This window comes from Oncorhynchus masou, unplaced genomic scaffold, assembly GCF_036934945.1.
Source record: "Oncorhynchus masou masou isolate Uvic2021 unplaced genomic scaffold, UVic_Omas_1.1 unplaced_scaffold_984, whole genome shotgun sequence".
NCBI classification, from domain to species: Eukaryota; Metazoa; Chordata; class Actinopteri; order Salmoniformes; family Salmonidae; genus Oncorhynchus; species Oncorhynchus masou.
In genome coordinates, this window is record NW_027016357.1 from 205,001 (window position 1) to 226,995 (window position 21,995).

Consider the following 21,995-nt stretch of genomic DNA (forward strand, 5'->3'; position numbering starts at 1 on the left):
TACTGGTTCTGGTCCTACCTGTTATTCAGCTAGGTAAACCCTTAGCTGGTCCTACCTGTTATTTAGCTAGGTAAACCCTTAGCTGGTCCTACCTGTTATTTAGCTAGGTAAGCCCTAAACTGGTTCTGGTCCTACCTGTTATTTAGCTAGGTAAGCACTCAGCTGGTTCTGGCCCTACCTGTTATTTAGCTAGGTAAGCCCTCAGCTGGTTCTGGCCCTACCCGTTATTTAGCTAGGTAAGCCCTAAACTGGTTCTGGTCCTACCTGTTATTTAGCTAGGTAAACCCTAAACTGGTTATGGTCCTACCTGTTATTTAGCTAGGTAAACCCTCAGCTGGTCCTACCTGTTATTTAGCTAGGTAAACCCTAAACTGGTTCTGGTCCTACCTGTTATTTAGCTAGGTAAACCCTATACTGGTTCTGGTCCTACCTGTTATTTAGCTAGGTAAACCCTTAGCTGGTCCTACCTGTTATTTAGCTAGGTAAGCCCTAAACTGGTTCTGGTCCTACCTGTTATTTAGCTAGGTAAACCCTTAGCTGGTCCTACCTGTTATTTAGCTAGGTAAACCCTATACTGGTTCTGGTCCTACCTGTTATTTAGCTAGGTAAGCCCTCAGCTGGCCCTACCTGTTATTTAGCTAGGTAAACCCTTAGCTGGTCCTACCTGTTATTTAGCTAGGTAAACCCTTAGCTGGTCCTACCTGTTATTTAGCTAGGTAAGCCCTAAACTGGTTCTGGTCCTACCTGTTATTTAGCTAGGTAAGCCCTAAACTGGTTCTGGTCCTACCTGTTATTTAGCTAGGTAAGCCCTAAACTGGTTCTGGTCCTACCTGTTATTTAGCTAGGTAAGCCCTAAACTGGTTCTGGTCCTACCTGTTATTTAGCTAGGTAAACCCTCAGCTGGTTCTGGTCCTACCTGTTATTTAGCTAGGTAAGCCCTCAGCTGGTCCTACCTGTTATTTAGCTAGGTAAACCCTATACTGGTTCTGGTCCTACCTGTTATTTAGCTAGGTAAGCCCTCAGCTGGTTCTGGTCTTACCTGTTATTTAGCTAGGTAAGCCCTCAGCTGGTTCTGGTCCTACCTGTTATTTAGCTAGGTAAACCCTATACTGGTTCTGGTCCTACCTGTTATTTAGCTAGGTAAGCCCTAAACTGGTTCTGGTCCTACCTGTTATTTAGCTAGGTAAACCCTTAGCTGGTCCTACCTGTTATTTAGCTAGGTAAACCCTATACTGGTCCTGGTCCTACCTGTTATTTCGCTAGGTAAGCCCTCAGCTGGTCCTACCTGTTATTTCGCTAGGTAAGCCCTCAGCTGGTCCTACCTGTTATTTAGCTAGGTAAGCCCTCAGCTGGTTCTGGTCCTACCTGTTATTTAGCTAGGTAAACCCTAAACTGGTTCTGGTCCTACCTGTTATTTCGCTAGGTAAGCCCTCAGCTGGTCCTACCTGTTATTTAGCTAGGTAAGCCCTAAACTGGTTCTGGTCCTACCTGTTAATTAGCTAGGTAAGCCCTAAACTGGTTCTACCTGTTATTTAGCTAGGTAAACCCTAAACTGGTTCTGGTCCTACCTGTTATTTAGCTAGGTAAACCCTCAGCTGGTTCTGGTCCTACCTGTTATTTAGCTAGGTAAGCCCTCAGCTGGTTCTGGTCCTACCTGTTATTTAGCTAGGTAAACCCTAAACTGGTTCTGGTCTTACCTGTTATTTAGCTAGGTAAACCCTATACTGGTTCTGGTCCTACCTGTTATTTAGCTAGGTAAACCCTAAACTGGTTCTGGTCTTACCTGTTATTTAGCTAGGTAAGCCCTCAGCTGGTTCTGGCCCTACCTGTTATTTAGCTAGGTAAACCCTAAACTGGTTCTGGTCCTACCTGTTATTTAGCTAGGTAAACCCTTACCTGTTATTTAGCTAGGTAAACCCTATACTGGTCCTGGTCCTACCTGTTATTTCGCTAGGTAAGCCCTCAGCTGGTCCTACCTGTTATTTCGCTAGGTAAGCCCTCAGCTGGTCCTACCTGTTATTTAGCTAGGTAAGCCCTCAGCTGGTTCTGGTCCTACCTGTTATTTAGCTAGGTAAACCCTAAACTGGTTCTGGTTCTACCTGTTATTTAGCTAGGTAAACCCTAAACTGGTTCTGGTCCTACCTGTTATTTCACTAGGTAAGCCCTCAGCTGGTCCTACCTGTTATTTAGCTAGGTAAGCCCTAAACTGGTTCTGGTCCTACCTGTTATTTAGCTAGGTAAGCCCTAAACTGGTTCTACCTGTTATTTAGCTAGGTAAACCCTAAACTGGTTCTGGTCCTACCTGTTATTTAGCTAGGTAAACCCTCAGCTGGTTCTGGTCCTACCTGTTATTTAGCTAGGTAAGCCCTCAGCTGGTTCTGGTCCTACCTGTTATTTAGCTAGGTAAACCCTAAACTGGTTCTGGTCTTACCTGTTATTTAGCTAGGTAAACCCTATACTGGTTCTGGTCCTACCTGTTATTTAGCTAGGTAAACCCTAAACTGGTTCTGGTCTTACCTGTTATTTAGCTAGGTAAGCCCTCAGGTGTTTCTGGCCCTACCTGTTATTTAGCTAGGTAAACCCTAAACTGGTTCTGGTCCTACCTGTTATTTAGCTTGGTAAACCCTTACCTGTTATTTAGCTAGGTAAACCCTATACTGGTCCTGGTCCTACCTGTTATTTCGCTAGGTAAGCCCTCAGCTGGTCCTACCTGTTATTTCGCTAGGTAAGCCCTCAGCTGGTCCTACCTGTTATTTAGCTAGGTAAGCCCTCAGCTGGTTCTGGTCCTACCTGTTATTTAGCTAGGTAAACCCTAAACTGGTTCTGGTTCTACCTGTTATTTAGCTAGGTAAACCCTAAACTGGTTCTGGTCCTACCTGTTATTTCACTAGGTAAGCCCTCAGCTGGTCCTACCTGTTATTTAGCTAGGTAAGCCCTAAACTGGTTCTGGTCCTACCTGTTATTTAGCTAGGTAAGCCCTAAACTGGTTCTACCTGTTATTTAGCTAGGTAAACCCTAAACTGGTTCTGGTCCTACCTGTTATTTAGCTAGGTAAACCCTCAGCTGGTTCTGGTCCTACCTGTTATTTAGCTAGGTAAGCCCTCAGCTGGTTCTGGTCCTACCTGTTATTTAGCTAGGTAAACCCTAAACTGGTTCTGGTCTTACCTGTTATTTAGCTAGGTAAACCCTAAACTGGTTCTGGTCCTACCTGTTATTTAGCTAGGTAAACCCTAAACTGGTTCTGGTCTTACCTGTTTCATCTAAAAGGAGATACAAAGTGAGATTCCATGACATAATGTATTCTCATTGTGATCTGGAGATGAACATGTTTGATGTATAATTAAATTAGGTTATATAGCAGCCGGTCTTTTCAACCCAGTTCAATAGATGTGTTTCCTTTCCGGCAGGAAAACCCCCTCTAGACATCTGAATGTTGTCCTCTTATTTACATTTACATTTAAGTCATTTAGCAGATGCTCTTATCCAGAGCGACTTACTCTTATCATACCTGGTGCCTCTTTCTGGGCCAACAAGTCACTCAACACGAACTACAAGATCCAGAATGCATTGCTTCATGTCCTCACTTTAACACTGTTCATCAACAACACGTGTCCTCTACCCTCGAGGAGTTAGTCTGGAACACAGGGCCATTAAATATTAAGAAGTACAGATGTTCAATCATTAATAGCTGGTGAGGCTGAGCGGTTTCCTTGGTAGAGAAGTGACAGTAGACAGCTCTTACTGAGTAGTGCTCCTCCTCCCTAGAGTATGATACTGTGACAGTAGACAGCCCTTACTGAGTAGTGCTCCTCCTCCCTAGAGTATGATACTGTGACAGTAGACAGCTCTTACTGAGTAGTGCTCCTCCTCCCTAGAGTATGATACTGTGACAGTAGACAGCCCTTACTGAGTAGTGCTCCTCCTCCCTAGAGTCTGATACTGTCACAGTAGACAGCCCTTACTGAGTAGTGCTCCTCCTCCCTAGAGTCTGATACTGTCACAGTAGACAGCCCTTACTGAGTAGTGCTCCTCCTCCATAGAGTCTGATACTGTCACAGTAGACAGCCCTTACTGAGTAGTGCTCCTCCCTAGAGTCTGATACTGTCACAGTAGACAGCCCTTACTGAGTAGTGCTCCTCCTCCCTAGAGTCTGATACTGTCACAGTAGACAGCCCTTACTGAGTAGTGCTCCTCCATAGAGTCTGATACTGTCACAGTAGACAGCCCTTACTGAGTAGTGCTCCTCCTCCCTAGAGTCTGATACTGTCACAGTAGACAGCCCTTACTGAGTAGTGCTCCTCCTCCCTAGAGTCTGATACTGTCACAGTAGACAGCCCTTACTGAGTAGTGCTCCTCCTCCCTAGAGTCTGATACTGTCACAGTAGACAGCCCTTACTGAGTAGTGCTCCTCCATAGAGTCTGATACTGTCACAGTAGACAGCCCTTACTGAGTAGTGCTCCTCCTCCCTAGAGTCTGATACTGTCACAGTAGACAGCCCTTACTGAGTAGTGCTCCTCCCTAGAGTCTGATACTGTCACAGTAGACAGCCCTTACTGAGTAGTGCTCCTCCTCCCTAGAGTCTGATACTGTCACAGTAGACAGCCCTTACTGAGTAGTGCTCCTCCTCCCTAGAGTCTGATACTGTCACAGTAGACAGCCCTTACTGAGTAGTGCTCCTCCTCCCTAGAGTCTGATACTGTCACAGTAGACAGCCCTTACTGAGTAGTGCTCCTCCTCCCTAGAGTCTGATACTGTCACAGTAGACAGCCCTTACTGAGTAGTGCTCCTCCTCCCTAGAGTCTGATACTGTCACAGTAGACAGCCCTTACTGAGTAGTGATCCTCCTCCCTAGAGTCTGATACTGTCACAGTAGACCGCCCTTACTGAGTAGTGCTCCTCCTCCCTAGAGTCTGATACTGTGACCGTAGACAGCCCTTACTGAGTAGTGCTCCTCCTCCCTAGAGTCTGATACTGTCACAGTAGACAGCCCTTACTGAGTAGTGCTCCTCCCTAGAGTCTGATACTGTCACAGTAGACAGCCCTTACTGAGTAGTGCTCCTCCTCCCTTGAGTCTGATACTGTCACAGTAGACAGCCCTGACTGAGTAGTGCTCCTCCCTAGAGTCTGATACTGTCACAGTAGACAGCCCTTACTGAGTAGTGCTCCTCCATAGAGTCTGATACTGTCACAGTAGACCGCCCTTACTGAGTAGTGCTCCTCCTCCCTAGAGTCTGATACTGTCACAGTAGACAGCCCTTACTGAGTAGTGCTCCTCCTCCCTAGAGTCTGATACTGTTACAGTAGACAGCCCTTACTGAGTAGTGCTCCTCCTCCCTAGAGTCTGATACTGTCACAGTAGACCGCCCTTACTGAGTAGTGCTCCTCCTCCCTAGAGTCTGATACTGTCACAGTAGACAGCCCTGACTGAGTAGTGCTCCTCCATAGAGTCTGATACTGTCACAGTAGACAGCCCTTACTGAGTAGTGCTCCTCCTCCCTAGAGTCTGATACTGTCACAGTAGACAGCCCTTACTGAGTAGTGCTCCTCCATAGAGTCTGATACTGTTACAGTAGACAGCCCTTACTGAGTAGTGCTCCTCCTCCCTAGAGTCTGATACTGTCACAGTAGACAGCCCTTACTGAGTAGTGCTCCTCCTCCATAGAGTCTGATACTGTCACAGTAGACAGCCCTTACTGAGTAGTGCTCCTCCTCCCTAGAGTCTGATACTGTCACAGTAGACAGCCCTTACTGAGTAGTGCTCCTCCTCCCTAGAGTCTGATACTGTCACAGTAGACAGCCCTTACTGAGTAGTGCTCCTCCATAGAGTCTGATACTGTTACAGTAGACAGCCCTTACTGAGTAGTGCTCCTCCTCCCTAGAGTCTGATACTGTCACAGTAGACAGCCCTTACTGAGTAGTGCTCCTCCATAGAGTCTGATACTGTCACAGTAGACAGCCCTTACTGAGTAGTGCTCCTCCTCCCTAGAGTCTGATACTGTCACAGTAGACAGCCCTTACTGAGTAGTGCTCCTCCTCCCTAGAGTCTGATACTGTCACAGTAGACAGCCCTTACTGAGTAGTGCTCCTCCTCCCTAGAGTCTGATACTGTCACAGTAGACAGCCCTTACTGAGTAGTGCTCCTCCCTAGAGTCTGATACTGTCACAGTAGACAGCCCTTACTGAGTAGTGCTCCTCCTCCCTAGAGTATGATACTGTGACAGTAGACAGCCCTTACTGAGTAGTGCTTCTCCTCCCTAGAGTCTGATACTGTCACAGTAGACAGCCCTTACTGAGTAGTGCTCCTCCTCCCTAGAGTCTGATACTGTCACAGTAGACAGCCCTTACTGAGTAGTGCTCCTCCATAGTCTGATACTGTCACAGTAGACAGCCCTTACTGAGTAGTGCTCCTCCTCCCTAGAGTCTGATACTGTCACAGTAGACAGCCCTTACTGAGTAGTGCTCCTCCATAGTCTGATACTGTCACAGTAGACAGCCCTTACTGAGTAGTGCTCCTCCATAGTCTGATACTGTCACAGTAGACAGCCCTTACTGAGTAGTGCTCCTCCATAGAGTCTGATACTGTCACAGTAGACAGCCCTTACTGAGTAGTGCTCCTCCTCCCTAGAGTCTGATACTGTCACAGTAGACAGCCCTTACTGAGTAGTGCTCCTCCCTAGAGTCTGATACTGTCACAGTAGACAGCCCTTACTGAGTAGTGCTCCTCCATAGAGTCTGATACTGTCACAGTAGACAGCCCTTACTGAGTAGTGCTCCTCCTCCCTAGAGTCTGATACTGTCACAGTAGACAGCCCTTACTGAGTAGTGCTCCTCCTCCCTAGAGTCTGATACTGTCACAGTAGACAGCCCTTACTGAGTAGTGCTCCTCCTCCCTAGAGTCTGATACTGTTACAGTAGACAGCCCTTACTGAGTAGTGCTCCTCCATAGAGTCTGATACTGTCACAGTAGACAGCCCTTACTGAGTAGTGCTCCTCCTCCCTAGTCTGATACTGTCACAGTAGACAGCCCTTACTGAGTAGTGCTCCTCCTCCATAGAGTCTGATACTGTCACAGTAGACAGCCCTTACTGAGTAGTGCTCCTCCCTAGAGTCTGATACTGTCACAGTAGACAGCCCTTACTGAGTAGTGCTCCTCCTCCCTAGAGTCTGATACTGTCACAGTAGACAGCCCTTACTGAGTAGTGCTCCTCCTCCATAGAGTCTGATACTGTCACAGTAGACAGCCCTTACTGAGTAGTGCTCCTCCTCCCTAGAGTCTGATACTGTCACAGTAGACAGCCCTTACTGAGTAGTGCTCCTCCTCCATAGAGTCTGATACTGTCACAGTAGACAGCCCTTACTGAGTAGTGCTCCTCCTCCATAGAGTCTGATACTGTCACAGTAGACAGCCCTTACTGAGTAGTGTTCCTCCCTAGAGTCTGATACTGTCACAGTAGACAGCCCTTACTGAGTAGTGCTCCTCCTCCATAGAGTCTGATACTGTCACAGTAGACAGCCCTTACTGAGTAGTGTTCCTCCTCCCTAGAGTCTGATACTGTCACAGTAGACAGCCCTTACTGAGTAGTGCTCCTCCCTAGAGTCTGATACTGTCACAGTAGACAGCCCTTACTGAGTAGTGCTCCTCCTCCCTAGAGTCTGATACTGTCACAGTAGACAGCCCTTACTGAGTAGTGCTCCTCCTCCCTAGAGTCTGATACTGTCACAGTAGACAGCCCTTACTGAGTAGTGCTCCTCCTCCATAGAGTCTGATACTGTCACAGTAGACAGCCCTTACTGAGTAGTGCTCCTCCTCCCTAGAGTCTGATACTGTCACAGTAGACAGCCCTTACTGAGTAGTGCTCCTCCTCCATAGAGTCTGATACTGTCACAGTAGACAGCCCTTACTGAGTAGTGCTCCTCCTCCCTAGAGTCTGATACTGTCACAGTAGACAGCCATTACTGAGTAGTGCTCCTCCTCCCTAGAGTCTGATACTGTCACAGTAGACAGCCCTTACTGAGTAGTGCTCCTCCTCCCTAGAGTCTGATACGGTCACAGTAGACAGCCCTTACTGAGTAGTGCTCCTCCTCCCTAGAGTCTGATACTGTCACAGTAGACAGCCCTTACTGAGTAGTGCTCCTCCTCCCTAGAGTCTGATACTGTCACAGTAGACAGCCCTTACTGAGTAGTGCTCCTCCTCCCTAGAGTCTGATACTGTCACAGTAGACAGCCCTTACTGAGTAGTGCTCCTCCTCCCTAGAGTCTGATACTGTCACAGTAGACAGCCCTTACTGAGTAGTGCTCTTCCCTAGAGTCTGATACCGTCACAGTAGACAGCCCTTACTGAGTAGTGCTCCTCCTCCCTAGAGTCTGATACTGTCACAGTAGACAGCCCTTACTGAGTAGTGCTCTTCCCTAGAGTCTGATACTGTCACAGTAGACAGCCCTTACTGAGTAGTGCTCCACCTCCCTAGAGTCTGATACTGTCACAGTAGACAGCCCTTACTGAGTAGTGCTCCTCCCTAGAGTATGATACTGTCACAGTAGACAGCCCTTACTGAGTAGTGCTCCTCCTCCATAGAGTCTGATACTGTCACAGTAGACCGCCCTTACTGAGTAGTGCTCCTCCTCCATAGAGTCTGATACTGTCACAGTAGACAGCCCTTACTGAGTAGTGCTCCTCCTCCCTTGAGTCTGATACTGTCACAGTAGACAGCCCTTACTGAGTAGTGCTCCTCCTCCCTAGAGTCTGATACTGTCACAGTAGACAGCCCTTACTGAGTAGTGCTCCTCCTCCCTAGAGTCTGATACTGTCACAGTAGACAGCCCTTACTGAGTAGTGCTCCTCCTCCCTAGAGTCTGATACTGTCACAGTAGACAGCCCTTACTGAGTAGTGCTCCTCCTCCCTAGAGTCTGATACTGTCACAGTAGACAGCCCTTACTGAGTAGTGCTCCTCCTCCCTAGAGTCTGATACTGTCACAGTAGACAGCCCTTACTGAGTAGTGCTCCTCCTCCATAGAGTCTGATACTGTCACAGTAGACAGCCCTTACTGAGTAGTGCTCCTCCTCCATAGAGTCTGATACTGTCACAGTAGACAGCCCTTACTGAGTAGTGTTCCTCCCTAGAGTCTGATACTGTCACAGTAGACAGCCCTTACTGAGTAGTGCTCCTCCTCCATAGAGTCTGATACTGTCACAGTAGACAGCCCTTACTGAGTAGTGTTCCTCCCTAGAGTCTGATACTGTCACAGTAGACAGCCCTTACTGAGTAGTGCTCCTCCCTAGAGTCTGATACTGTCACAGTAGACAGCCCTTACTGAGTAGTGCTCCTCCTCCCTAGAGTCTGATACTGTCACAGTAGACAGCCCTTACTGAGTAGTGCTCCTCCTCCCTAGAGTCTGATACTGTCACAGTAGACAGCCCTTACTGAGTAGTGCTCCTCCTCCATAGAGTCTGATACTGTCACAGTAGACAGCCCTTACTGAGTAGTGCTCCTCCTCCCTAGAGTCTGATACTGTCACAGTAGACAGCCCTTACTGAGTAGTGCTCCTCCTCCATAGAGTCTGATACTGTCACAGTAGACAGCCCTTACTGAGTAGTGCTCCTCCTCCCTAGAGTCTGATACTGTCACAGTAGACAGCCATTACTGAGTAGTGCTCCTCCTCCCTAGAGTCTGATACTGTCACAGTAGACAGCCCTTACTGAGTAGTGCTCCTCCTCCCTAGAGTCTGATACGGTCACAGTAGACAGCCCTTACTGAGTAGTGCTCCTCCTCCCTAGAGTCTGATACTGTCACAGTAGACAGCCCTTACTGAGTAGTGCTCCTCCTCCCTAGAGTCTGATACTGTCACAGTAGACAGCCCTTACTGAGTAGTGCTCCTCCTCCCTAGAGTCTGATACTGTCACAGTAGACAGCCCTTACTGAGTAGTGCTCCTCCTCCCTAGAGTCTGATACTGTCACAGTAGACAGCCCTTACTGAGTAGTGCTCTTCCCTAGAGTCTGATACCGTCACAGTAGACAGCCTACTACTGAGTAGTGCTCCTCCTCCCTAGAGTCTGATACTGTCACAGTAGACAGCCCTTACTGAGTAGTGCTCTTCCCTAGAGTCTGATACTGTCACAGTAGACAGCCCTTACTGAGTAGTGCTCCACCTCCCTAGAGTCTGATACTGTCACAGTAGACAGCCCTTACTGAGTAGTGCTCCTCCCTAGAGTATGATACTGTCACAGTAGACAGCCCTTACTGAGTAGTGCTCCTCCTCCATAGAGTCTGATACTGTCACAGTAGACCGCCCTTACTGAGTAGTGCTCCTCCTCCATAGAGTCTGATACTGTCACAGTAGACAGCCCTTACTGAGTAGTGCTCCTCCTCCCTTGAGTCTGATACTGTCACAGTAGACAGCCCTTACTGAGTAGTGCTCCTCCTCCCTAGAGTCTGATACTGTCACAGTAGACAGCCCTTACTGAGTAGTGCTCCTCCTCCCTAGAGTCTGATACTGTCACAGTAGACAGCCCTTACTGAGTAGTGCTCCTCCTCCCTAGAGTCTGATACTGTCACAGTAGACAGCCCTTACTGAGTAGTGCTCCTCCTCCCTAGAGTCTGATACTGTCACAGTAGACAGCCCTTACTGAGTAGTGCTCCTCCTCCCTAGAGTCTGATACTGTCACAGTAGACAGCCCTTACTGAGTAGTGCTCCTCCATAGAGTCTGATGGAGATCCTGGTGGTCTTGAGCTCAAACACAAACTCATAGAGCTGGCTGGGGAACACTAGTGCCTGTAGAGACAGACAGGGAGGAAGAGAGAGAGGAAGAGAGAGAGGGGAGAGAGAGAGGGAGAGAGAGAGAGCGAGAGCGCAAGAGTGGGAGAGAGAGATTTGATTTGAGAGAGGGAGAGAGAGAGAGGAGCGAGGGGGAGAGAGGGGTGGGAGAGAGAGGAAGAGAGAGAGCGCAGGAGAGCGGGAGAGAGAGAGAGGTGGGAGAGCGGGAGAGAGAGAGAGGTGGGAGAGAGAGGGAGAGAGAGGGGTAGAGAGAGCGCAGGAGAGCAGGAGAGAGAGAGAGGTGGGAGAGAGGGGGAGAGCGGGAGAGAGAGAGAGGTGGGAGAGAGGGGGAGAGAGGGGGAGAGGAAGAGAGAGCGCAGGAGAGCGGGAGAGAGCGAGGGAGGAGAGAGAGAGGGAGGAGAGAGAGAGGGAGGAGAGAGAGAGGGAGGAGAGAGAGAGGGAGAGAGAGGTGGGAGAGAGGGAGAGAGGGAGAGAGAGGTGGGAGAGAGAGAGAGAGAGAGAGAGAGAGAGAGAGAGAGAGAGAGAGAGAGAGAGAGGAGAAGAGCTCAGTGTTACACATGCTGTAAAATAATACTAACACGGTATAATAAGGCTCTTGATAGACCCAGGACAGAAGACACTACTGGATGGGTTGTCAAGTGTCTCTGGGTCGAGGTACACCGGGGTTACAGGCTTTTCCCCAACCAGGTAACAACACACCTGATTCAACTTATCAACAAGCCCTTGATACGTTAAATCTGATGTGTTGTTGTTAGTGTGGGGCTGGAGAACAAGCCTGCACACCCTGTCCATTCCCCAGGACCTATACAGTACAGCAGAGGTTGACTAGTGTACACTACTCACTATTAAGGCTATGGTTTAGTCCAGTTGACTAGTGTACACTACTAAGGCTATGGTTTAGTCCAGTTGACTCGTGTACACTACTTACTATTAAGGCTGTGGTTGTGAACAGAACAGCAGACATGAGAATCCATATCCTAGAAAGAAAACACAGAAGAAAGACATAAATACATTGTATTGATCAGAACCACAGGAGAGGAATAAACACAGATATTGATAATCAGAAACACACTAGACAGAGCTCAGAGTCTGGTTCTAATAAAGATCCTATATTATGTTGATGGTTCTATAAGGATCCTATATTCTGTTGATGGTTCTATAAGGATCCTATATTCTGTTGATGGTTCTATAAGGATCCTATATTCTGTTGATGGTTCTATAAGGATCCTATATTCTGTTGATGGTTCTATAAGGATCCTATATTCTGTTGATGGTTCTATAAAGATCCTATATTCTTTCTGCTGATGATTCTATAAGGATCCTATATTCTGTTGATGGTTCTATAAGGATCCTATATTCTGTTGATGGTTCTATAAGGATCCTATATTCTGTTGATGGTTCTATAAAGATCCTATATTCTTTCTGCTGATGGTTCTATAAGGATCCTATATTCTGTTGATGATTCTATAAGGATCCTATATTCTGTTGATGGTTCTATAAGGATCCTATATTCTGTTGATGGTTCTATAAGGATCCTATATTCTGTCTGATGGTTCTATAAAGATCCTATATTCTGTTGATGGTTCTATAAGGATCCTATATTCTTTCTGCTGATGATTATATATTCTTTCTGCTGATGATTCTATAAGGATCCTATATTCTGTTGATGGTTCTATAAGGATCCTATATTCTGTTGATGGTTCTATAAGGATCCTATATTCTGTCTGATGGTTCTATAAAGATCCTATATTCTGTTGATGGTTCTATAAGGATCCTATATTCTTTCTGCTGGTGATTCTATAAGGATCCTATATTCTGTTGATGGTTCTATAAAGATCCTATATTCTTTCTGCTGATGATTCTATATTCTTTCTGCTGATGATTCTATACGGATTCTATATTCTGTTGATGGTTGTATAAGGATCCTATATTCTGTTGATGGTTGTATGAGGATCCGATATTCTGTTGATGGTTCTATAAGGATTCTATATTCTGTTGATGGTTCTATAAGGATTCTATATTCTGTCTGATGGTTCTATAAGGATTCTATATTCTGTTGATGGTTGTATGAGGATCCTATATTCTGTTGATGGTTCTATAAGGATTCTATATTCTGTTGATGGTTGTATGAGGATCCTATATTCTGTTGATGGTTGTATGAGGATCCTATATTCTGTTGATGGTTCTATAAGGATCCTATATTCTGTTGATGGTTCTATAAGGATCCTATATTCTGTTGATGGTTGTATGAGGATCCTATATTCTGTTGATGGTTTTATAAAGATCCTATTCTCTTCACACCACAACAACCATATGAAAGGGCCTACTGGTAGTAGAGAATGTAAGCCTACCAAATGGCACACATATCCCCTTATTAAGTACACTACTTTTGAACACGGTTCTTGTAAAAAAATAAGAAAAGAAAAAAATAGTGCACTATATAGGGAATAGGGTGCCATTTGGGACACAGAAGGTGAGAAGGAACTAAATGAGAGAGTAAATCTAATGTCTGCTACCTGTCTGTATAATGAATCTTCTGTAAAGATCACAACACCTTTTTATGTCTGGCTGCTGAGAGCAGTAAACACTGGCAGCATCCCAAATGGAAACCTATACCCAACATGGTCCCTTTGGGTCCAGGTCTAAAGTAGTGCACTATATATGAAATAGGGTGGCATTGGGACTGGAGTCAGTGGACATTCGTTTTCTTTTCATGTTCACTCACGCTTTGATGTGTACACTTTCCATTACCTTAGTACAGGGGGGGTGGAGAGTACGGCCGGCGAGACATTTTTTAAAAATGTATTAAATATGATTATATTTGAGTTAAGATTTTTGGCCTAAAATGACTCATTCCCTGATATACCAACATCCTCCAATAGATGGCGCTGTAGCCTGGTAACGTGCACTGTATTTCAGCCTACAGTCAGATTCAGAATGCGCTCAGTCATCGTGGCCACTTCAGTGCTTGACCAATTTCGATGTGAAAAATAAGTGCTGCCAAAATTGGACTCTGAATGTTTGTATATTTTAAGAAAAATGGACAGCAATATTTTTTTAAATATTTTTTGTTTTAACTAATATTGGACATAAGGCTGATATGCCAAGAAAGTGTTGCCGTTTTTAAAAGAATATAATCTCAAATCGCCATTTTTCAAGCAAGCATGCTAACTACGCTAGCTATCTGTCCTCTCAGGACAAGGCCAAGAAGGCTTCAAAACTAGCCACAAACTTAAAAAGCCCAACAAAATCCGTTTACTTAAACGGTACTCTACTCCAGCCTCCGTAACTAAGGCAACCTACGTAGCGGCACATACAAATACAGTATAGCAAACCTTTTACTGAAGGGGAGTTTGTGGTGGTGACTGCTGGTATAATTTTGTCCTGAGAGAAAAAAGCCAATTTGAGAAAATGGGCTTATCACTCAGAACTATCACCAGGCGCGCGTGGCAGTGATGGGGGAGGAGCTCATCTCCGAGTTGAATCGTGGAGGAGCTCATCTCAGAGTTGAAGAAAGAGAAAAGGCGGGCGTGGCAGTGATGGGGGAGGAGCTCATCTCAGAGTTGAAGAAAGAGAAAAGGCGGGCGTGGCAGTGATGGGGGAGGAGCTCATCTCCGAGTTGAAGAAAGAGAAAAGGGGCGTGGCAGTGATGGGGGAGGAGCTCATCTCCGAGTTGAAGAAAGAAAGCGGATGGCCTTGAGGAGATCTGAATGAGAGTAGTGACGTCAGAGACACCGCTCCACTTAACACGATTCTCAGAGGAATTAAAGGAGAACTTTGAGATAACAAGAGGAACTTCTTGTGATGGAATCAATGATGGGAACAACCTGGGGGCTCTGACTTTTTTGACTGGGTGTCTTGTCTGCATGGGGGGGGGGGATTAATCTACCGTGGAGAAAACTGACAAACGTCACAACAGATGGATCACCAGATCTAACCGGTAAAAACATGGGGCTACTAAAGAGATTATAATAAGACAAAGTAAAAGAAGAAATATTGATATTTCTTCACTGTATTACAGTGGGGAGAACAAGTATTTGATACACTGCCGATTTTGCAGGTTTTCCTACTTACAAAGCATGTAGAGGTCTGTAATTTCTATCATAGGTACATTTCAACTGTGAGAGACGGAATCTAAAACGAAAATCCAGAAAATCACATTGTATGATTTTTAAGTAATTAATTTGCATTTTACTGCATGACATAAGTATTTGGTACAGAAACCTTTGTTTGTAATTACAGAGATCATACTTTTCCTGTAGTTCTTGACCAGGTTTGCACACACTGCAGCAGGGATTTTGGCCCACTTCTCCATACAGACCTTCTCCAGATCATTCAGGTTTCGGGGCTGTCGCTGAGCAATACTATATATTTCAGCTCCCTCCAAAGATGTTGTATTGGATTCAGGTCTGGAGGCTCGGCCACTCCGTGACCTTGAGATGCTTATTTTACACCATAATTTGCAAATAAATTCATTGAAAATCCTACATTGGGATTTTCTGGATTTTTTTCCCCCTAATTTTGTCTGTCATAGTTGAAGTGTACCTATGATGAAAATTACAGGCCTCTACATGCTTTGTAAGTAGGAAAACCTGTATCTTTTTAAGTGGGAGAACTTGCACAATTAGTGGCTGACTAAATACTTTCTTGCCCCACTGTATATAGTATGTGGCCCTTCAATTGGTTTCAAAAAGTCAATGTGGCCCTTGAGCCAAAAGGTTTGCCCACCCTGCCTTAGACTATACCACTATATTACCTTAGACTAGAACACTGTGATAAAACACACTTCATTACCTTAGACTATAACACTATGATCAGTACACTTCAGGGGGGGCTGATCCTAGATCAGGAATCTTACTCTGAGATGTTTGTTATATACAATCTCTGGTCTTACCTGAGGACTAATCACTACAGTAGATCAGGAATCTTACTCTGAGATGTTTGTTATATACAATCTCTGGTCTGACCTGAGGACTAATCACTACAGTAGATCAGGAATCTTACTCTGAGATGTTTGTTATATACAATCTCTGTTCTGACCTGAGGACTAATCACTACAGTAGATCAGGAATCTTACTCTGAGATGTTTGATATATATAATCTCTGGTCTTACCTGAGGCCTATTGGCTCTCGTACACCAAACCTCATCTGATTTCCGAGCATCTGACTGATCTGTAAGATGAATAGAAAACACAATACATCTCGATTTAATAAACCATTTAACCATTCTACAAGCAAAGGGACACATAAGCCCAACGTCAAGCACTTGGTGGCAACCGTATCAGTTGAAAGTGCTATACAAATATACACTGATTGATGGACTTGCCTTGAACACAGCAACAAACAGTAATACTACTGTTATCTCTTCACTATCCAATATCCCTTTCAGCTCAGGTCAACAGGGTGGAACCCCAGCTAGTAAGGGTCAGGGTTCAGCTGGAGAGACAGAGACAGTAACAGAGACAGAGTAACACAGAAAGAGTAACAAAGACACACAGGCAGAGTAACAGAGAAACACAGGCAGAGTAACAGAGACAGAGTAACAGAGACAGTGTAACAGAGACAGAGTAACAGAGACAGAGTAACAGAGACAGAGTAACAGAGACAGAGTAACAGAGACAGTGTAACAGAGACAGAGTAACAGAGACAGAGTAACAGAGACAGAGTAACAGAGACAGAGTAACAGAGAGAGTAACAGAGACAGAGTAACAGAGAGAGTAACAGAGACAGTAACAGACAGAGTAACAGAGAGAGTAACAGAGACAGTAACAGACAGAGTAACAGAGAGAGTAACAGAGAAACACAGACAGAGTAACACAGACAGAGTAACAGAGAAACACAGACAGAGAAACAGACAGAGTAACAGAGAAACACAAGCAGAGTAATAGAGAAACACAGACAGAGAAACAGACAGAGTAACAGAGAAACACAGGCAGAGTAACAGAGAAACACAGGCAGAGTAACAGAGAAACACAGACAGAGAAACAGAGAGAGTAACAGAGAAACACAGGCAGAGTAACAGAGAAACACAAGCAGAGTAACAGAGAAACACAGGCAGAGTAACAGAGAAACACAGGCAGAGAAACACAAGCAGAGTAACAGAGAAACACAGGCAGAGTAACAGAGAAACACAGGCAGAGTAACAGAGAAACACAGGCAGAGTAACACAGGCAGAGTAACAGAGAAACACAGGCAGAGTAACACAGGCAGAGTAACAGAAACACAGGCAGAGTAACAGAGTAACACAGGCAGAGTAACACAGGCAGAGTAACAGAGAAACACAAGCAGAGTAACAGAGAAACACAGGCAGAGTAACAGAGAAACACAGGCAGAGAAACACAAGCAGAGTAACAGAGAAACACAGGCAGAGTAACAGAGAAACACAGGCAGAGTAACACAGGCAGAGTAACAGAAACACAGGCAGAGTAACAGAGTAACACAGGCAGAGTAACAGAGAAACACAGGCAGAGTAACAGAGAAACACAGGCAGAGTAACACAGGCAGAGTAACAGAAACACAAGCAGAGTAACAGAGAAACACAGGCAGAGTAACAGAGAAACACAGGCAGAGTAACACAGGCAGAGTAACAGAGAAACACAGGCAGAGTAACAGAGAAACACAGACATTCAAAGAGACAGTAACAGAGTATTGGAACCAGGGACTGTAGTGACGCCCCTTGCACTGAGATGAGGTGCAGTGCACTAGAAAGCTGCACCACTCGGGAGCCCAGGGTTCCCTCCATCCCTGATACAATCTAATACACCTGATACAGGTCCCCTCCAACCCTGATACAATCTAATAGACCTGGTACAGGTCCCCTCCAACCCTGGTACAATCTAATAGACCTGATACAGGACCCCTCCAACCCTGATACAGGTCCCCCTCCAACCATGATACAATCTAATAGACCTGGTACAGGTCCCCTCCAACCAAGATACAATCTAATAGACCTGGTACAGGTCCCCCTCCAACCCTGGTACAATCTAATAGACCTGGTACAGGTCCCCCTCCAACCCTGGTACAATCTAATAGACCTGGTACAGGTCCCCCTCCAACCCTGGTACAATCTAATAGACCTGGTACAGGTCCCCCTCCAACCCTGGTACAATCTAATAGACCTGGTACAGGTCCCCTCCAACCCTGGTACAGGTCCCCTCCAACCCTGGTACAATCTAATAGACCTGGTACAGGTCCCCCTCCAACCCTGGTACAATCTAATAGACCTGGTACAGGTCCCCCTCCAACCCTGGTACAATCTAATAGACCTGGTACAGGTCCCCCTCCAACCCTGGTACAATCTAATAGACCTGGTACAGGTCCCCTCCAACCCTGGTACAGGTCCCCTCCAACCCTGATACAATCTAATAGACCTGGTACAGGTCCACCTCCAACCATGATACAATCTAATAGACCTGGTACAGGTCCCCTCCAACCCTGGTACAGGTCCCCTCCAAACCTGGTACAATCTAATAGACCTGGTACAGGTCCCCCTCCAACCCTGGCACAGGTCCCCCTCCAACCCTGGCACAATCTAATAGATCTGGTACAGGTCCCCCTCCAACCCTGGTACAATCTAATAGACCTGGTACAGGTCCCCCTCCAACCCTGGTACAGGTCCCCCTCCAACCCTGGTACAATCTAATAGACCTGGTACAGGTCCCCCTCCAACCCTGGTACAGGTCCCCCTCCAACCCTGGTACAATCTAATAGACCTGGTACAGGTCCCCCTCCAACCCTGGTACAGGTCCCCCTCCAACCCTGGTACAGGTCCCCCTCCAACCATGATACAGGTCCCCCTCCAACCATGATACAATCTAATAGACCTGGTACAGGTCCCCCTCCAACCCTGGCACAGGTCCCCCTCCAACCCTGGTACAGGTCCCCCTCCAACCCTGACACAGGTCCCCCTCCAACCCTGGTACAGGTCCCCCTCCAACCCTGACACAGGTCCCCCTCCAACCCTGGTACAATCTAATAGACCTGGTACAGGTCCCCCTCCAACCCTGGTACAGGTCCCCCTCCAACCCTGGTACAGGTCCCCCTCCAACCCTGACACAGGTCCCCCTCCAACCCTGACACAGGTCCCCCTCCAACCCTGGTACAATCTAATAGACCTGGTACAGGTCCCCCTCCAACCCTGGTACAGGTCCCCCTCCAACCCTGGTACAGGTCCCCCTCCAACCATGATACAGGTCCCCCTCCAACCCTGACACAGGTCCCCCTCCAACCCTGACACAGGTCCCCCTCCAACCCTGACACAGGTCCCCCTCCAACCCTGGTACAGGTCCCCCTCCAACCCTGGTACAGGTCCCCCTCCAACCCTGACACAGGTCCCCCTCCAACCCTGACACAGGTCCCCCTCCAACCCTGACACAGGTCCCCCTCCAACCCTGGTACAGGTCCCCCTCCAACCCTGGTACAGGTCCCCCTCCAACCCTGATACAATCTAATAGACCTGGTACAGGTCCCCTCCAACCATGATACAATCTAATAGACCTGGTACAGGTCCACCTCCAACCATGATACAATCTAATAGACCTGGTACAGGTCCCCTCCAACCCTGGTACAGGTCCCCTCCAACCCTGGTACAGGTCCCCTCCAAACCTGGTACAATCTAATAGACCTGGTACAGGTCCCCCTCCAACCCTGGTACAGGTCCCCTCCAAACCTGGTACAATCTAATAGACCTGGTACAGGTCCCCCTCCAACCCTGGCACAGGTCCCCCTCCAACCCTGGTACAGGTCCCCCTCCAACCCTGGTACAATCTAATAGACCTGGTACAGGTCCCCCTCCAACCCTGGTACAATCTAATAGACCTGGTACAGGTCCCCTCCAACCCTGGTACAGGTCCCCTCCAACCCTGGTACAGGTCCCCTCCAAACCTGGTACAATCTAATAGACCTGGTACAGGTCCCCCTCCAACCCTGGTACAGGTCCCCCTCCAACCCTGGTACAGGTCCCCCTCCAACCCTGGTACAATCTAATAGACCTGGTACAGGTCCCCCTCCAACCCTGGTACAATCTAATAGACCTGGTACAGGTCCCCTCCAACCCTGGTACAGGTCCCCTCCAACCCTGGTACAGGTCCCCTCCAACCCTGGTACAGGTCCCCTCCAAACCTGGTACAATCTAATAGACCTGGTACAGGTCTCCCTCCAACCCTGGTACAGGTCCCCTCCAACCATGATACAATCTAATAGACCTGGTACAGGTCCCCTCCAACCCTGGTACAGGTCCCCTCCAACCCTGGTACAGGTCCCCCTCCAACCCTGGTACAGGTCCCCCTCCAACCCTGGTACAGGTCCCCTCCAACCCTGGTACAATCTAATAGACCTGATACAGGTCCCCTTCCAACCCTGGTACAATCTAATAGACCTGGTACAGGTCCCCCTCCAACCCTGGTACAGGTCTCCCTCCAACCCTGGTACAGGTCTCCCTCCAACCCTGATACAGGTCCCCCTCCAACCCTGATACAGGTCCCCCTCCAACCCTGGTACAGGTCTCCCTCCAACCCTGGTACAGGTCTCCCTCCAACCCTGGTACAGGTCTCCCTCCAACCATGATACAGGTCCCCCTCCAACCCTGACACAGGTCCCCCTCCAACCCTGGTACAGGTCCCCCTCCAACCCTGGTACAGGTCTCCCTCCAACCCTGGTACAGGACCCCCTCCAACCCTGGTACAGGTCCCCCTCCAACCCTGGTACAGGTCTCCCTCCAACCCTGGTACAGGTCTCCCTCCAACCCTGGTACAGGTCCCGTCCAACCATGATACAATCTAATAGACCTGATACAGGTCCCCTTCCAACCCTGGTACAGGTCTCCCTCCAACCCTGGTACAGGTCTCCCTCCAACCCTGGTACAGGTCCCCTCCAAACAAGATACAATCTAATAGACCTGGTACAGGTCCCCCTCCAACCCTGGTCCAGGTCCCCTCCAACCCTGATACAATCTAATAGACCTGGTACAGGTCCCCTCCAACCCTGATACAATCTAATAGACCTGGTACAGATCCCCCTCCAACCCTGATACAATCTAATAGACCTGGTACAGGTCCCCCTCCAACCCTGATACAATCTAGATAGACCTGGTACAGGTCCCCCTCCAACCCTGATACAATCTAATAGACCTGGTACAGGTCCCCCTCCAACCCTGGTACAGGTCCCCTCCAACCCTGATACAATCTAATAGACCTGGTACAGGTCACCTCCAACCCTGATACAATCTAATAGACCTGGTACAGGTCCCCCTCCAACCCTGGTCCAGGTCCCCTCCAACCCTGGTACAATCTAATAGACCTGGTACAGGTCCCCTCCAACCCTGATACAATCTAATAGACCTGGTACAGGTCCCCCTCCAACCCTGATACAATCTAATAGACCTGGTACAGGTCCCCCTCCAACCCTGGTACAGGTCTCCCTCCAACCCTGGTACAGGTCTCCCTCCAACCCTGGTACAGGTCCCCTCCAAATAAGATACAATCTAATAGACCTGGTACAGGTCCCCCTCCAACCCTGGTCCAGGTCCCCTCCAACCCTGATACAATCTAATAGACCTGGTACAGGTCCCCTCCAACCCTGATACAATCTAATAGACCTGGTACAGGTCCCCTCCAACCCTGATACAATCTAATAGACCTGGTACAGGTCCCCTCCAACCCTGATACAATCTAATAGACCTGGTACAGGTCCCCTCCAACCCTGATACAATCTAATAGACCTGGTCCAGGTCCCCTCCAACCCTGATACAATCTAATAGACCTGGTACAGGTCCCCTCCAACCATGATACAAAATAATAGACCTGGTACAGGTCCCCTCCAACCCTGATACAATCTAATAGACCTGGTACAGGTCCCCTCCAACCATGATACAATCTAATAGACCTGGTACAGGTCCCCTCCAAACCTGGTACAATCTAATAGACCTGGTACAGGTCTCCCTCCAACCCTGGTACAGGTCCCCTCCAACCATGATACAATCTAATAGACCTGGTACAGGTCCCCTCCAACCCTGGTACAGGTCCCCACCAACCCTGGTACAGGTCCCCCTCCAACCCTGGTACAGGTCCCCCTCCAACCCTGGTACAGGTCCCCTCCAACCCTGGTACAATCTAATAGACCTGATACAGGTCCCCTTCCAACCCTGGTACAATCTAATAGACCTGGTACAGGTCCCCCTCCAACCCTGGTACAGGTCTCCCTCCAACCCTGGTACAGGTCTC

At 47.6% G+C, this 21,995-nt stretch overlaps 1 protein-coding gene across 1 annotated transcript in view; it reads right to left on the minus strand.

Annotated features, from left to right (window-relative positions):
* LOC135538571 (tumor protein p53-inducible protein 11-like) overlaps nt 1-21,995 on the minus strand; it is a 40,356-nt gene that overhangs the window by 7,419 nt on the left and 10,942 nt on the right. Inside the window, exons 2-4 of the mRNA XM_064964462.1 lie at nt 15,890-15,948; nt 11,705-11,753; nt 10,683-10,773 (exon numbers count right to left, since the gene is read on the minus strand). Coding sequence (XP_064820534.1) covers nt 10,683-10,773; nt 11,705-11,753; nt 15,890-15,948 — 199 coding nt within the window. The remainder of the gene's footprint in view (nt 1-10,682; nt 10,774-11,704; nt 11,754-15,889; nt 15,949-21,995) is intronic.